The sequence below is a fragment of the Capra hircus genome, chromosome 6, assembly GCF_001704415.2.
Source record: "Capra hircus breed San Clemente chromosome 6, ASM170441v1, whole genome shotgun sequence".
Lineage (NCBI taxonomy): Eukaryota > Metazoa > Chordata > Mammalia > Artiodactyla > Bovidae > Capra > Capra hircus.
This window is the reverse complement of record NC_030813.1, coordinates 98,732,602-98,750,735: the sequence shown is the minus strand read 5'-3', so window position 1 is coordinate 98,750,735 and position 18,134 is coordinate 98,732,602. Positions and strand designations below refer to the sequence as shown.

Genomic DNA, 18,134 nt, shown 5'->3' with positions numbered 1-18,134 from the left:
AATTAAATTAATATATATTTTTAAAGAGTCCAAACAATATTCTTGGGGCTGTGTGTGCACTCAGTCTCTATGTTCAACTCTTTGGGACCCCAAGTACTACATATATAGCCAGCCAGGCTCCTCTCTCCATGGAATTTTCCAAGCAAGAATACTGGAATGGGTTGCCATTTCCTTCTCCAGGGGACCTTCCTAACCGAGGAATTGAAGCCAAGCTTCTCAAGTCTCCTGCATTGGCAGACAGATTCTTTACCACAGGGCCACCCGATGAAGCCACATATTCTTGGGACTGGAAAGTAAAAGAAAGAAACCCCGGAGTCAGTTGAGAATATACTAAGGAATAATGAGCAACAGAAGGTCTGGACCTTGAATGGACTTTAACAAAGAGTAGGGTATTTGTCCAAATATAAAAACGTTTTAATATTAAACAATCAGCACAATCTTTAAGGGAATTATTCCCATAGTTGGCAGAAAAACAATCCACTATACCAACCTCTGCCTAACAAATGTCTTTCAAACACCAGATCCAGTCCTGGGCTTCCCTGATGGCCCAGGGCCCTCAATTAGTTAATTGAGAACTCAACTAGTTCTCAATTAATTTAGAATTAAATTAATTCTAAGCCTGTGCACTGCAACTACTGAACGGGCACACAGTAGGACCCATACTCCACAATAAGAGAAACTTTCCCTGGTGGCTCAAAGGTTAAAGCATCTGCCTGGAATGTGGGAGACCAGGGTTTGATCCCTGGGTAGGGAAGATCCCCTGGAGAAGGAAATGGCAACCCACTCCAGTACTCTTGCCTGGAGAATCCCATGGAGGGAGGAGCTTGGTAGGTAGGCTACAGTCCCTGGGGTCGCAAAGAGTCAGACACGACTGAGCGACTTCACTCACTCACATGCGGCAACTGAAGAAGAGCCCACCTACTGCAACAAAGACCCAGCAGCTGCAAGAAAGACCCAACGCAAATACAGGAAAAGAAAACTAACATTCCTGAGTTCCACTAACAAGGAGTACATCTCTGAAATCTCTTCAAATCTAGATGGATAAAAATTAAAACTTGAGGCCCTGCCACACTGAAAGTCAGATCCGGGACTGGAGGTATCTCTTCAAAGTGTAGAATTTATTTGCCAAGCTAACAGCAACTAGAGGGCTTCCCCGGTGACTCAGTGGTATAAAGAATCCAAGAATTGTGTTCAGTCCCTGGGTTGGGAAGATCACCTAGAGGAGGAAATAGCAACCCACTCCAGTATTCTTGCTTGAAAAACCACATGGACAGAGGAGTCTGGCAGGCTACAGTCTATGAGGTCACAAAGAGTCAGATACTACTGAGCATACAAGCACCCACGCACGCTACAGGGAAGGGCAGGCCAGGCTCCTTGACGTCTCTTTAGCTGTACCTGACTTACGCAAGCATTCAGGAGTCAGCACCTGGGAAGACAGAGTGTGCGATTTACTCTGTTCTCACTTGGAGTGTCGGTTCCAAAAGATATTACTATGTGGGAGAACAGTTCGGTCATTTCAGAGTTTTAAGAGTGAACACCAGCTGAAAATAATCTGCTACAGGGAGATGATCTAAGGCAAGAGGCAGCTAGGAAATTCACATCTCTAGAAATTTATGTGTGACCATGGGAAATTCACATCTCTAGAAATTTATGTGTGACCATTCATTTGTGACCATGTCCAAAGTGTGATGTCAACAAGGAAGGTTTGAGACTGAAATATCTCCCAAGTAGAAAAAACAGAACTTTTAAAACATGAGGACTGATGAATAGTCAAATATAACTTAAAAACTAGACAGAAAATCAACCATAAAGTGCAACAAAAATGTGCGATAAAACAGATGAGTAGGTAGAAGAGATTTGCAGGAGATTAGTTGGTGGTTGGGGAGAAGGCAATGGCGCCCCACTCCAGTACTCTTGCCTGGACAATCCCATGGACCCAGGAGCCTGGTGGGCTGCAGTCCATGGGCTCACTAAGAGTCGACACGACTGAGTGACTTGACTTTCACTTTTCACTTTCATGCATTGGAGAAGGAAATGGCAACCCACTCCAGTGTTCTCGCCTGGAGAATCCGAGGTACGGCGGAGCCTGCTGGGCTGCCATCTATGGGGTCGCACAGAGTCGGACACAACTGAAGCGACTTAGCAGCAGCAGCAGCTGGTGGATGATCAACAGGTAATCTCCAGGTAGGAGATAAAAGATTAGAAATGTGTATCTGAAAGCCACTCTCCTGGCTGAGGGAGAAGAGCAAATAAAGCCAAGCCGTGGGCAGACAGAGAATAAGGGCAGAAAAATGAGAACCCATGTAAGAAGGTACTGTAAAGAATCCACCTGTCAATGCAGGAGACACAGAAGACTCAGGTTTGATCCCTGGGTCGGGAAGATCCCCTGGAAGAGGAAATGACAAGCCACTCAGTATTCTTGCCTGGGAAACCACACGGACAAGCTACAGTCCATGGAGTCACAAAGAGTTGGACACCACTGAGCAGGCATGTAGGCACATTAGAAGCTTCCTTCTGTAGCAGCTAGAGAAACAGGCATGTAAGATCCTCAGGGATAGAACCCGTGTCTCTTGCAGTGGAAGCATATAGTCTTAACCACTGGACCACCAGGCAAGTCCCAACAATATTATTCTTTTAATAGCAGCAAACATTACACAGCACCTAACATGTCCAGATACCAATCTGAAGTGCTTGACATATTTTAACTCACTCAACTCACTTAACAACCCTATGGAAGTAGTTCTTATCATTACTACTATCTTATAGATAAGGAACATGAAGCATAAGAAGTAGGTGAGTTCCCTGTTGAGAAGTAGAGCTGGGATTTTGGTACCAAGTCAAAGCAAATCTGTACCCAGAGTTTGCACTATTAACGTTTAGGCTACAGGCCCTCACTTCAGTTAGACTACTGTCTCCACTGCTTGATCCAAGCAAACCACTGAACTTCTCAGAGTTTCAGTGTCCTTACCTGTAAAGGGGGGGATAACATTTGCTCTCCCTACATCTGATGAGAGTCCACAGGGAACCCTCCGTGACTTAATAAAACCCTGTATGAAGGGCAAGTTACAGTTGTTTCATCAGGGCCACTCCCATCTAACACCTTTCTTTGCAAAATTTGGAAAACAGGAGGGTAGGGAGAGCTGAAGTCAAAGAAAACATAGATTTTCAGTGACATGTCAAGTGCTATTGGTTAGATTAAATTTCCATGACTCCTAAAATATAATCAGATTTCTTTCTACCATCCATTCTTATCTGGGGCATAAACTTGATGCCTTTCTAGACGGGAAACCTTAGTCCACAGAAGGACCTCTGAAACCTGAGGTTGTACAAACTAAGGAGAATGAGGTGGCGGCTGCCTCGCTTAAAGAACATAAAGAAATACCGGTGATAAAAAAGGCGGTCGCGTTGTTATTGAAGTGAAGTGAAGTCGCTCAGTCGTGTCCGACTCTTCGCGATCCCATGGACTGTAGCCTGCAGCCTGGTAAGCTACAGTTCATGGAATTCACCAGGCAAGAACACTGGAGTGGGTTGCCATTTCCTTGTCCAGGGGATCTTCCCGACCCAGGGATCGAACCCAGGTCTTCTCATTGCAGGCAGACGCTTTAACCGTCTGAGTTACTAGGGAAGCGTTGTTATTGAGATGAGTAAAAATCATCATCATAATAACAGGGAGTGGGGGTCTTTCTACCTCCAGCCACAGCAACAAGGTGGTCCAGTGGTCTCAGAATCCCTCCAACTCTGCAGGAGAAGCCGGGATACGGCCGAGGATAAACTAAAACGCACCTCCTTCCAGACCACTGACCTTCCTCCTGGTCTCCTGGCGTCTCCTCGGCTCTCAGCTCTAACCTTGTTCCCCATCGCCCCGGGTTCCCCTCCCCGCCCCCGCCAAAGCGCTCCGAGGAGGAAGCGCAGCATCGCTCCACGGACTCACCTCTAAAGTTTTCACCAGGATCTTCATGTAGATCTCAGAGATGCCCAAAGACACCCCAAAGGCCGAAGGCAGGAGTATGAGGCCGAACACCAGAGTCAGCCAGGTGTAAAGGATCTGCCCGGCCAGCTCCGTGCCATCCATGGCTCGGCGCACCCCGACGGGGGTCCCCGGAGGAGGTCCGAGTGCGATGGCCGTCCCTGTCTCCAGGTAGTCCGAAGGCAACTCCGGGAGCAGCAGCGCGGAGCCCGGCTCCCAGGAGTCAACGCCGCCGCCTCCCGGCACTCACCCCTGCGAGGGTAAAAAGAAGAAGGAAAAAAAAAAAAAAAACTTTCAGAAGGACAGCAATTTCCTTCCTTCCTCTTTGGGCTCCTCCTCGCCGCGGCCGATTAACTCTCTCTAAGCCAAAGGCCCAGGCCCCCCGCCGAAGCCGTCGCCTGGAGCGCAGACCTGGGAGCGAGCGCGGAGACACGCGAGCGCGGCGGGGAACCGGCTCCACCCCCGGTCGGATTTCCGCTGGGTGGCGATTGCGACAACTCCAGCGGTGACTCACGGAGGCCCTCCGGGACGAGGATCCCGAGGCGCACCGCACCGCACCGCACCGCCGCGGACCTGGCGCCCGGCCGAGGACTGCACCGGACGCCGGGAGTCCCTATTTCTGCGTCCTGCCCTGGCCCCACCTCCTCCGCCACCCAACGGAGAGCCTCCAGGCGGGATCCACGCGGAAAGCGCCGCAGCCTCCTCGAGCGGCCTCCCGCCTTCGCCGCGCCCCGCCTCCCAGCACTCTCGGCGGAGGACCCTTTGGGAGCAGAATTTTCATCTGCAAAACGTTAGCCTTTTCTCAAGCCCAGAATGGACTACCGATGGGTCCGGGACGCTTGAGAAGGTCCTATTTGGGTATAAAACGACCTCTCGGCCAGGCTTTCAAGGCGGGGGGCGGGGGTGGGGGGAACGCCTCGGTTCCTCAGCTCCCAGGTCTCCCACACCTCCTTCTCCCCCCGCCCCTCATCACCTCCCTGTACTGCTGAGCCGCTGGGGAGAGACCTAGCCCATCTCCGGAGGGGAAAGCTTTTCACTGACCGCTCACCTCGCTCAGCAGCCGCGGCCCTGGCACAGAAATCCTTCCGCCCAGGGTCGCTCCTATCCTGGGGCAAAATTCCGACCACAGCTCCCCTCTCCTTTCACCCCCGACTCAAGGCACGGAAACCGCAGAAGAACGCCGGGCCCGCGCTGGCTTCACCCAGCGGACGCGCGCTGCCAGGGAATTCAGTCCCCGCACCGCCGTCTGGCTGGCCCTCCTTCGAAGAACCGTGGAGGGGTATTGACTTCACTGCGGTTCAATCCTTTTAGAAACCTGATCAGTTTTTAAGAATCAAGCCGGAGAAGGGATGTTGAGACTGTGTAGTAGATGAGAAAATCAGGCTCCCCGGGATTTCCAGGTCGTCACTGAATGAGACCAAAAATCTCACAGCAGTCTCTTTCGGGTGGTATTTCAAGCTGTAAAAACGGGGAGGGCAAGAAAAACTAAATTCAGAGGGTTGATCGAAAATACTGCCAAGGAGGCTGCCGGGGCCTAAGGTGTAGCGGAACCTAGGAGCAGAAGGAAGGAGAATCCCCCAGCGAAGAATGTAAATATTTGGCCTTTGCACCTTTCTTCTGGTGGGTATCACAACCCCTTACCTCCTACGCCCCCCCCACCTCCCGCCCCACACCACCACTAAGAAGGGGCAAAGAATGTAACTGGGTCCTAAAATTCAAGTTATGAATAAAGAAGTTTCACGCGCTTGGCTTCTCAACATTAAACCTCTGTTTGGTCTGCCATTTTATGAAAACAAGAAAAACAGTTGCCGAAATCCTTACGAAGTCCTTGCTGGAAACAAACACATATTTAATCCAAATCCTCAAAGATTATTTTGACTCAACACTATACATTCAAGCAAAACTCTTAAGCGCTCCTTTTATTTCCTCAAAGGAAGATGACTAAGGAACCCTGAGCGATTATACCGAAGTTTACCCAACAAGTCCCAGTGCAGGCAGCTTTGTTTAAGGATGGACTTTTTCTGCCCATTGAGACCCAAAAGCTGAGCACCCACAATCTCCAATGATTTCTGTTGCTCATGACCAAATTTCATGAGCTGGGTTTGCTTCTTTTGTTTTGGGGGGGCTTTTTTTTTTCCCACGGAAGAAGTATTGTCCCACAACAAAGTGGTAAAATGGCTATATCTCGAGAGACCTCTGCCTGCAGCAGCTTGAAAAGGGGCTTCGGTTCCCTGCCAGAGATGGATGCCGTCCTCAGTGACAACACCCTGGCTTCTCAGCTTTGCAGAAAATAATTCCCACAAAGAAGGCAAGTGGTGAAACAAGTAAAGCCTTTGTTAGGAGGAAAAGAATAATGTGGATGAACACACAAGCGGGCTCAGAGAGTCACTGAGTTGCACCCTCCTGGCAGTTTTAATTACTTTTATGGGGCATTTCTTCCCTGTTTCCTCTGGCCAATCATTTTGATTTGCCTGGTCTTGCACCCATGTGTGCAGGCTCATTTCTTAGCAAAAATGGAGTCTAGTGAAGAGGCTCCTGGGTAGTTGATTATCACTTACTATGAGGTGATGCCCCCTCCCTTTTTGGCCACCAAGGAGCCTTTCTGTGGATGTGTGATCTGTGAGGTCTCTTCGACTTGGAGAATAAGAAATATGTGGTCTTCCATGTTTTATCTGGACAAGACCCAGCTTCCTCCATCGTTCTGTTTTTATAGAATTTCTGCTATTACAGAGTTTCTATCCAAAGCCTGGGGCTCATCTATCTCCTGCCTCAGCAATAAAGTAGAATTTGAAGGGTTTCGACTCCAGCACACAAATTTGAACCATTCATTTAGTCTCCTGTGCTTCAGTTTTCTCATCAGTAAAATGGATTCTTTTTAGGGTCAAATGTGATGATGACTGTGAAATCATTTAGTAACAACAAAGCTCTATGTAGACATTGAAAGGGGCTTCAATGAGAGATATAAAAGATCATCTTTTTCTTGCCTGAAACACAGGAACCAAGATAGGCTCACTTTTGCAGTGATGGGGGAGGGAGAGGGGAGACAAGACATAGCAAGGGGTCTCCATGCTTTCTCAGCCTTCTCACTTCACTCCTTTCCTTGCACACCCTAAGGCTCTATCATTTAAACCTAGGAAGGATACTCCCTCCCGTGCTACACTTAAGACTCCCTTCACTGTCTTAGGGCTGCCATAACAAATTACCACAAACATAGTGACTTTGGTGGTGGTTTAGTCGCTAAGTCATGTCCAGCTCTTGCCACCGCATGGACTGTAGCCCACCAAGTTCCTCCGTCCATGGGGTTTTCCAGGCAAGAATACTGGAGTGGGTTGCCATTTCCTTTTTCAGGGGATCTTACCAACCTAGGGATTGAACCTAAGTCTCCTGCATTGCAGGCGGATTCTTAACTGACTTAGCCACCAAGGAAGCCCCCTAGTGACTAAACATAAATTTATTCTCTCAGGTCTAGAGGCCGGAAGTCTGAAATCAGTGTGTCTGCAGAGCCAAGCTCCCTCCAAAGGCTCCAGGGGCAAATCGTTCTCACATCTTCCAGCTTCGTGGGTACTTCTCAGTGTTCCTTGGCTTGTGGCAGCATACCTGCTGCCTCAGTCTTCAAATGGCCTTTTCTTCTCTTCTAAAGACACCCATCACCCCGGATTTAAGGCTCACTCTAATGCAGGATGATTTCCTTTTAAAAAATATTTCATTATTTATTTATTTGTTTGACTACTCTGGGTCTTAGTTGCAGCACCCTGGATTTTCGATCTTCAATTGCAGCACGTGGGATCTTCAGTTGCAGCACGTGGGACCTTTACTTGCAGCATGTGAGATCTAGTTCCCTGATCAGTTACTGAACCTAGGCCTGCTGCATTGAGAGCTCAGAGCTCAGCCACTGGACCACCAGGAAAGTCCCCAGAACAATTTCATCTTGAGATTCTTACTTGATCATATTTAATCTGCAAAGAACTTTTTTTCCAAATGAGTTCACGTTCACAGGTTAGAATTTGGGCATATCTTCTGGGAGGCTACAGTTCAACCCACTACTCCTACCATATCTATAAACCAGGGTTAATAACACCTACCTGGGCAGGTTGTTATTGGGATTTGAGATAAACCATTTAAACTTTAGCTGATAGTAAATACTCAATAATGAGGTTGTTCAGGACAATTCTGTCTTTACCTGTTCTGCCATACATTTTTAATAACACTTCCTTTCACTCTCAAAAAATGTCCTGGTTTGAGTGATAAATCCCACAGTTCCCTTATGTAATTTCTAAGATCCCTTCCAAGTCCTAAGATATTAAACTTTTTGATGAAACTGTCAAGTCCATGCATGACTCCTTGTCAACACCTGAGGCCAAATGAAGTTGTATAGAATGAAGAAGAGGGTTAGCATCTAGTCCAGAACTTCTCAAACTTTTAAGTGGGTAGGAATCCCTGGGGCTCCTGAGAGTGAAGATTCTTCCTAGGGCTGGGTTGGGGCCTGAGATTCTGCATTTCTAGGAGCTCCCAGGTGATGCTGATATTGTTGGTGTACAGACACGCTTTGAGCAGCAAGCCCTTAGAGTGTGGACAAAGATGAGAGATTTTTATATTTAACTGATGGCAAAAGGTCATGGGGAGAAACAAACATACAGTTACGAAAGGGGAAAGGTGGGAGGAGGGATGAATTAGGAGTTTGGGATTAACAGACAAACACTACTACACATAAAACATATAAATGACAAGGACCTACTGTATACCACAGCAAACTATATTCAACATCTTGTAATAATCTAAAATGGAAAAGAATCTGAAAAAGAGTATATACACACAAATATATGTATAACTGAACCACTTTTCTCTGTACCTGAAACTAACACTACATTTTTAAATACTTATTCCCTTCAGTTGCTTAGTCATGTCCAACTCTTTGCGACCCCATGAATCGCAGCATGCCAGGCCTCCCTGTCTATCACCAACTCCCGGAGTTCACCCAGACTCATGTCCATCGAGTTGATGATGCCATCCGCAATCTCATCCTCTGTCGTCCCCTTCTTCTCCTGCCCCCAATCCCTCTCAGCATCAAAGTCTTTTCCAATGAGTCAACTCTTCGCATGAGGGGGCCAAAGTACCGGAGTTTCAGCTTCAACATCTGTCCTTCCAAAGAACACCCAGGGCTGATCTCCTTTAGAATGGACTGGTTGGATCTCCTTGCAGTCCAAGGGACTCTCAAGAGTCTTCTCCAAACCACAGTTCAAAAGCATCCACTCTTTGGCACTCAGCTTTCTTCACAGTCCAACTCTCACATCCATACATGACCACTGGAAAAACCATAGCCTTGACTAGACGGACCTTTGTTGGTAAAGTAATGTCTCTGCTTCTGAATATGCTATCTAGGTTAGTCATAACTTTCCTTCCAAGGAGTAAGCATCTTTTAATTTCATGGCTGCAGTCACCATCTGCAGTGATTTTGGAGCCCAAAAAATAAAGTCTGACACTATTTCCACTGTTTCCCCATCTATTTCCCATGAAGTGATGGGACCAGATGCCATGATCTTAGTTTTCTGAATGTTGACCTTTAAGCCAACTTTTTCACTCTCCTCTTTCACTTTCATCAAGAGGCTTTTTAGTTCCTCTTCACTTGCTGTCATAAGGGTGGTGTCATCTGCATATCTGAGGTTATTGATATTTCTCCCGGGAATCTTGATTCCAGCTTGTGCTTCTTCCAGCCCAGCATTTCTCATGATGTACTCTGCATAGAAGTTAAATAAGCAGGGTGACAATATACAGCCTTGACGTACTCTTTTTCCTATTTGGAACCAGTCTGTTGTTCCATGTCGAGTTCTAACTGTTGCTTACTGACCTGCATATAGGTTTCTCAAGAGGCAGGTCAGATGGTCTGGTATTCCCATGTCTTTCAGAATTTTCCACAGTTTATTGTGATCCACACAAAGGCTTTGGCATAGTCAATAAAGCAGAAATAGATATTTTTCTGGAACTCTCTTGCTTTTTCCATGATCCAGCAGATGTTGGCAATTTGATCTCTGGTTCCTCTGCCTTTTCCAAAACCAGCTTAAACGTCAGGAAGTTCACGGTTCACGTATTGCTGAAGCCTGGCTTGGAGAATTTTGAGCATTACTTTACTAGCATGTGAGATGAGTACAATTGTGCAGTAGTTGGAGCATTCTTTTGCATTGCCTTTCTTTGGAATTGGAATGAAAACTGACCTTTTCCAGTCCTGTGGCCACTGCTGAATTTTCCAAATTTGCTGGCATATTGAGTGCAGCACTTTCACAGCATCATCTTTCAGGATTTGAAATAGCTCAACTGGAATTCCATCACCTCCACTAGCTTTGTTCGTGGTGATGCTTTCTAAGGCCCACTTGACTTCACATTCCAGGATGTCTGGCTATAGGTGAGTGATTACACCATGGTGATTATCTTGGTCATGAAGATCTCTTTTGTACATTTCTTCCATGTATTCTTGCCACCTCTTCTTAATATCTTCTGCTTCTGTTAGGTCCAGACCATTTCTGTCCTTTATCAAGCCTATCTTTGCATGAAATGTTCCCTTGGTATCTCTAATTTTCTTGAAGCGATCTCTAGTCTTTCCCATTCTGTTCTTTTCCTCTATTTCTTTACATTGATCTCTGAGGAGGGCTTTCTTATCTCTTCTTGCTATTCTTTGGAACTCTGCATTCAGATGCTTATATCTTTCCTTTTCTTCTTTGCTTTTCGCTTGTCTTCTTTTCACAGCTATTTGTAAGGCCTCCCCAGACAGCCATTTTGCTTTTTTTGCATTTCTTTTCCATAGGGATGGTCTTGATCCCTGTCTCCTGTACAATGTCACAAACCTCCATCCATAGTTCACCAGGCACTCTATCTATCAGATCTAAGCCCTTAAATCTATTTCTCACCTTCACCGTATAATCATAAGGAATTTGATTTAGGTCATACATGAATGGTCTAGTGGTTTTCCCTACTTTCTTCAATTTCAGTCTGAATTTGGCAATAAGGAGTTCATGATCTGAGCCACAGTCAGCTCCTGGTCTTGTTTTTGCTGACTGTATATAGAGCTTCTCCATCTTTGGCTGCAAAGAATATAATCAATCTGACTTCGGTGTTGACCATCTGGTAATGTCCACGTGTAGAGTCTTCTCTTGTGTTGTTGGAAGAGGGTGTTTTCTATGACCAGTGCGTTCTCTTTGCAAAATTCTATCAGCCTTTGCCCTGCTTCATTCCATATTCCAAGGCCAAATTTGCCTGTTACTCCAGGTGTTTCTTGACTTCCTACTTTCACATTCCAGTCCCCTGTAATGAAAAGGACATCTATTTGGGGTGTTAGTTCTAAAAGGTCTTGTAGGTCTTCATAGAACCGTTCTTCAGCATTACTGGTTGGGGCATAGACTTGGATTACTGTGATACTGAATGGTTTGCCTTGGAAACGAACAGAGATCATTCTGTCGTTTTGGAGATTGCATCCAAGTACTGCATTTCGGACTCTTGTTGACCATGATGTCTACTCCATTTCTTCTAAGGGATTCCTGCACGCAGTAGTAGATATAATGGTCATCTGAGTTAAATTCACCCATTCCAGTCCATTTTAGTTCGCTGATTCCTAGAATGTCAACGTTCACTCTTGCCACCTCCTGTTTGACCACTTCCAGTTTGCCTTGATTCATGGACCTAACATTCCAGGTCCCTATGCAATATTGCTCTTTACAACATCGGACCTTGCTTCTATCACCAGTCACATCCACAGCTGGGTATTGTTTTTGCTTGGCTCTATCCCTTCATTGTTTCTGGAGTTATTTCTCCACTGATCTCCAGTAGTTATTGGGCACCTACCGACCTGGGGAGCTCCTCTTTCAGTATCCTATCATTTTGCCTTTTCGTACTGTTCATGGGGTTCTCAAATAATACTAAATAAATAAACAGAACAGGAAAAGGCCGAGTGAGTCCAGGTAAGTCTCCAGGAGCCAATGCAGGAAGAACTGATTCTGAAAAAACACCTTCTTATTTGAGGATTTATTGTATTATCTGTACCTTCTTCATACCCTTGTTTTGACAGCAATTGTGAACAGAGTAATTTAGGCTAAAAAGCTTTGAACAAATGTCAATACACTCATGAATAGATGCCTATGGCAAATAAGATAACATAGTTGGAGCCAAATGGCAAATATTGATTTAAGAGGAAGGAATCTACACTGGCAAAGGAGAAATCTGAGGGTGAAGGAGATTGCTGAAGCATTTTATTTAACAGTAAGTCTTGCATTTCTTGCCTCAGTCTCTGTGTAAGACCTCTCTTTTCTCTAATTTCACACTTTTCTTGGGCCTTCATCAGAACCCGCCTTGATGTGTGTGTTTGCTTCATCATCACACTGTCAACTGCTTAATTCCAGGAACCATATTATTTCTCTGTGACTCCCTCCCATTATTCCACCCCTTCTACTGGCACATAATTTTACCACATGCCATACTGTTGCTCAAAGCCAGCAGTTATCCCCTAATGGCCACATATTAAAGTGCAAACATCTCAAATATCTTAGGCTAGATCTTAAAGGACTCCACTGATACTCCGGAGTGACATTTTAAGTCTCTAGGAGTTAAGATCTTTTTAGAAATAGTGTCCAGTAGTCCCTGAAAAATCCGATTATTTCCCTTTCTTCAATGCACAGTCACCCTGATAAATGGCTATAGGTCCCTTTACAGAAGATTGGAAGACAGATCAACAGTATAAAACTTTGGCAGTCTTCAAGGGGACCCAGCCTTCCCTTCTTTCAAGTGGTTCAAATTCTGCAAATCTGCTAAAGTTTCAGAATCGATTGAGAGATTGTGACTGTTCTGTGATTCGAGTTAGACTTCTGTTTACTAACCTAGAACCTTCCCACTTATACAACTGAGAGTTTAGTTGACTGTCCATCTATTTTATTTGATCAATTATTCAACACAATAGATTTCTTTAAGTCAGACCATGCTGATACTGCTTTGACTCTTCTGTCCATTACAATCATTATACTCCCTTTATCTTTGGTGTTTAAAAGCAGCCACTTGGCACCCGCCTTCCTGGAGTCCCATTATCCCCAATGCCTATAGGGATCGTAGTTGAATGGTAGCTGTTGCCTCTGTAAATTCTGACCTACAGAGGTGAGCAACCACAGAACTCTTCAAAGATGCTGGGGCTCCTCCCACGAATTTATCTCTCAGAGTTGAGGTAAAAGGCACACCTTTGGACCCTCCCAGGGTGAATGAGCAGGTCTTACATGATAAACGCACGCTAGCATTCCATCTCCCTAAGCCTCTAGACACTTTCTTTTATGGCATACCAACGAAGTTCTAGCACTGAACTCATTCAGTGGAGACCACTGATGGATGCATGTGGATGCATGTTTCAGATAACAAACCAAGCTATTAGCGTCCTTTCTAACCCCTTGAGCCAAAACCCATTCTAGAATTTCTGCTTAATGGATCATCTCAATAAATTCCACTTGACCCACCTTTCCATTCCTTCCACCATGCTCTCACACCCTTAATATCCATTGCCAGGCATATCCCCTAGATTTCTGCCTGTAAAAATTAGGAAAATCACATGGTTCTTTTGGAGTATAGCGCACCTTCTCATGGAGATACCTCACACTTTGTACCTCGCCTCTGGCCTGCCAGGACTTGAGTTTAGTTACAGGTCTAGAAGCAGAGAGTAATAGAGGCAGATCCTGAGAAGGATCAGCAGTGTCTTGCAGGGCAGGTACTTCAGGGCAGGGCTAAAGGTTTCATTACAGGTTTTCCAGGCAGAGGTAGAAAGCTGCTTCTACTGGCAAAAATGACTCAGCAGAATTTTGGGCTTCAATGTCCCTAGCTTCGAGATCTGCCCATAGATATCCCCATGCAAATTTTCAGGATGATCTCTCTTCCCAAGCAACGCCCTCACTTTTGTGTCATTAGTTCAGCCTCTGAAACATGAGACTCTAGGTTCGGTTTTCGAAAATGTTGGCTCATAGCTTTAGGAGATAAGATTATCCTTCCGGGCAGATATAGAAGCTTTCAGACCATTATGTAAAGCTCAACCTTAATAATGAATTTGAAGCCCTCAACTAACCTTTTTCTTTTCCCTACCAAAGAAGAGCAATTAGTAGCAACTAGCCAATCTCATTATACAGTAAGTTCCCTACACACAAAGTTTCAAGCTTTCAAAGATGAGAAGCTGCCCCTGTATGCCAGTCATTGTACCATTGTACTTTTCAAGATACTTTACTATAGGATTTTAAATGTTCTCTTTATTTTTTGTTAGTCTGTTTTTTATGTATTATCTGTGTGAAAAGTATTATAAACCTACCACAGCATATAGTACTATATAGCTAATTGTGTTAGCTCAGTATCTAGGCTTTGTTGGATTTACAAATGTGCTTTCAGAATGGAACTTGCTGATATGTAGGGGACTTATTGTATTCCTCAGTTTGACTAAACGTGGTCGCCTAGAACCTTGGCCTTCTATTGACTAGAAGTATCCAATGGCCATATTTTGGATATCTCTTTACATATTACCAAGTAGACTAACAGCGCCCTTTCTAGCATGGAAAAGAGAAGCATTAGTGCCTATAAGTCTAGTTGGATTAGAAAAGGGCTTCTCCGGTGGCTCAGTGGTAGAGAATCTGCCTGCATTGCAGGAGCTACAGAAAATGCAGGTTCGATCCCTGGGTCAGGAAGATCCCCTGGAGGAGGGCATGTTAACCCACTCCAGTATTCCTGCCTGGAGAATCCCATGGACAGAGGAACCTGGCAAGCTACAGTCCATAGGATTGCAGAGAGTCAGACATGACTCAAGTGATTTAGCATGCACTTACAGATTAGAAAACCAACTCCAGAAAACTCATCCTTAATATTCTGTTCTTCTTAACTGCTTTTGCTACCAAAATTAGAGAAACAGAATAGAAGGAGATTATATATGAAGAGATTTCCTGCAAAGAATTACTTGCATGGTTATGGGAGCTGGCTAAGCAAGTGTGAAACACATAGAACAAACGATCAGGAAGGGCAGGCTGAAAACCTCACGTGCAGGAAGCTGCACTCACAGGTGGAATTTCTCCTTTAGCGAAGCATCAGTTCTGCTTTTAACTTTTGGACTGATTGACTCAGGCCCACCCAGGTTACCTGGGATACTCTCCCCATGTCAACTATGGACTTTAATCCCTTATACAACGTAGTGTCCCAGCAGCACCTAGATTTGTGTTTGATTGAGTCACTGAGGAGCCTGGCCAGGTGTAGACATGAAAAGACTGTCAATCACATGGGTGAGAAAATCAGGGTGAAAAAGGAAAATATTGTTGTTTAGTCACTAAGTTTTGTCCAACTCTTTTGTGACCCCATGGGCTATAGCCCACCAGACTGCTCTGTCCATGGGATTTCCCAGACAAAAATACTGGAGTAAGTTACCATTTCATTCTCCAGGGGATCTTCCCAACCCAGGGAACTCACGTTTCCTGCATTGCAGGCGGATTCTTTCCCACTGAGCCACCAGGGAAGCACCACCCCCCATCACCAAAGGAAAATAACCTCCAAGTATCACTGTAAAAACAGCTGTGATGTCATACCCCTGAAAGGCTTCAGGGACCTCCAGGAGTCCCTGGGCTAACATTTATGAACTACTTACCAACATAAAAGTGTTTCTCCAACAAAACCTTGATAGCACATGGAGGCACATCACTTACGGTGGAGCTGCCTAATACCTCATGCTTCATTTCATTTATTTGAAAGAAATTATGAAAGTGAAAGTGTTAATCACTCTTTCTTTGCTACCCCATGGACTGTAGCCGGCCAGGATCCTTTGTCCATGGAATTCTTCAGGATAGAATACTAGAATGAGTATCCATTCCATTCTCCAGGGGATCTTCCTGCAGCAGTTTCTTTTACCATCTAAGCCACCAGGGAAGCCCTGAAGTAAATTAGATGATGAAAATAATGAAAAGAGGGAATTCCCTGGTGATCCAGTGGTTAGGACTCAGTGCTTTCACTGCTGGGGCCCAGGGTTCAATCCTTGGTCAGGAAACTAAGATCTCGCAAGCTGTACAGCACAACCGAAAAAAATTCTTTTTAATAAGCAAATCAAATTAAATAATAAAAAGAGCCAGAGTTGAATGGTTGGTAGCATGTTGAGATGGAGAATATAAATCTGCTTTTCCTTCTGGAGGTATCAGTTCCTGGGAGGACCCTCAAAGTATGAGGTTTCCTCCACTGAATGTGATTCTGGCATTTAATGGTTGAGGGCATATTTTCAAAAGCTTAGCCCTGAAAGTCACATCATTTACTTCCTCTATGCTTAGTCCAGGAAGCAATGAATCTATTCCAACATCAAAGGGAAAATTGACATGGTGATGGAGTCTGTCTTCATGATGGAGCATTCCTAGGGAATTTTTCAAGAGTAATTTTGACACACAGAACTTTTTCTTTATGGATAAGTTTAGAATCTAATTCTTGGATCAGGATGTGACTCCTTGGATTCTAATCTAGAGTCTGATTGGGAATCACTATCATAGGACGTGATATCAAACTTACTATATCAAATCTCCAAAGTTGTAGTATAAACTAGTGGTGAAAATTTTTCATCCCAAGGCATACTGTTATGATATAGTGATACACTCAATATACACTTGCAAAATTGAACAGAATGCCCTCAAAGGGCAAGAATGAAGCTTCAAGGGTTATATACATTGAGAGGGGAAAAATCTCTGATCAGGAAGTCCAGGCTCTCTTCCCAATCCTTTTATTCACTGGGTATATGTAAATCAGCAGTCAGAAACTAGAGGGCCTTCACGATGATCCACACATATTTTTTTAGAAAATCTGAATTGATTGCCTGCATATTAAAATATTCACACTAAGATTAGAATTCTGGGTTCTCTTAGAATCAGGCAGCACTGAGCGCCCATTCCTATAGGACATACCCTCTCCTGCGTCATCTGTGTTCACCCCTTCATGGTTGTTCTTCATCACCATGGCACTGGTATATTTTTTATAGTAGAATAGACATAATGGGGAAATGGCATGTACTTTGTACTTAAGTAGTTATTAAAATTTTTCTTAACCCCAGTCTACTTCCTCATTTTTGTTACCTGCCCAGCTTCTTTCAGTAGATATTTAAATTTGAGAATAGATATATTTCAGCTCGTCTTGGTTAGTCAGAATTTCTTCCACTAGGGATGCTACCCCTTACTACCAAAGTTTTAGATTTCATTATTCATTATTTTTTTAGATTTCATTATTTTTTTTCTTTTCCCTTCTTTCTTCCATTCTTTCTCATTTTACTTTTTGTTAGAAAGATTAGAGAAAAAGTTTAATGACCAAGTGCCCTGTGTCTCCATAAAAATATTGAGACAGAAGACCTCATCGTAGAGTTTGCCAACTCTGGGGAAGGGGAGAGAGGTGAGAACAAATCAAAATACAAGTGGAAGTTACAAGAATGTTGGCAAAGGTTTCCATTAAGAAACAGCTCACTTATTAAGGGGAAGGTCTTATTCCTCAGGCAGTTGTAATCACTTTTATCCCCAGTAGTATCCATATTCTATCAATCTTCCCAAAATATCTGTCCAAATTTGTAAGAATCATTACATTATTTTAATAACCACTAAACTTTTAATGGGTTTTTTAAATTGGCTTTATATTTCAATTTTCCTGGCAATAGCACCATTTTGCATTCTAGAGACAGTGGGTCAAGACCTCATGTCTGCAAGTATTGCACCATATCTACATGCTTACACACATATGCATGTACCTAGGTCTTGGTGGCTTGGTGATTTCAGGCATGGTTTATAATTCTGTAACAGTACAATCAGTCCCACTCTAAATTCATACTTAGTTGGAAAACCTATCAGAGAGACTGATTTTCTGTCTCTGTCATTAAAGGATTCACATTTCAGGGAAAATTTGTTAACAAATTTAAATTAAAAATTTGAAAGACCAAGTGCAGCTCTGAATTCTGTATTTGAGGAAGTGGTAATAAATGGAAACTAGTATTTTAAATATTATTCAAGTTCATACTTTCCCTTCACTAAGACAGAATAAAAATAAGTAGATTAGTAGTTAAAGATAATAATTTTATCCAGAATTAGTCCTGAAGTCTTTATTCTGCAAGTTCATAAGTTAAAGGCTTCTCAAATCAGGAAAGTCTCCTTTAATTAATGAATTGCTGTCA

The 18,134-nt window shown here is 44.1% G+C and overlaps 1 protein-coding gene across 1 annotated transcript in view; it reads right to left on the bottom strand.

The window, feature by feature from the left end:
• Positions 1 to 4,871, bottom strand: part of GPAT3 (glycerol-3-phosphate acyltransferase 3) — a 64,421-nt gene extending 59,550 nt beyond the window's left edge. Inside the window, exons 1-2 of the mRNA XM_018049681.1 lie at positions 4,379 to 4,871; positions 3,932 to 4,219 (exon numbers count right to left, since the gene is read on the bottom strand). Of these exons, the coding sequence (XP_017905170.1) occupies positions 3,932 to 4,072 (141 nt within the window). The 5' untranslated portion in view covers positions 4,073 to 4,219; positions 4,379 to 4,871. The remainder of the gene's footprint in view (positions 1 to 3,931; positions 4,220 to 4,378) is intronic.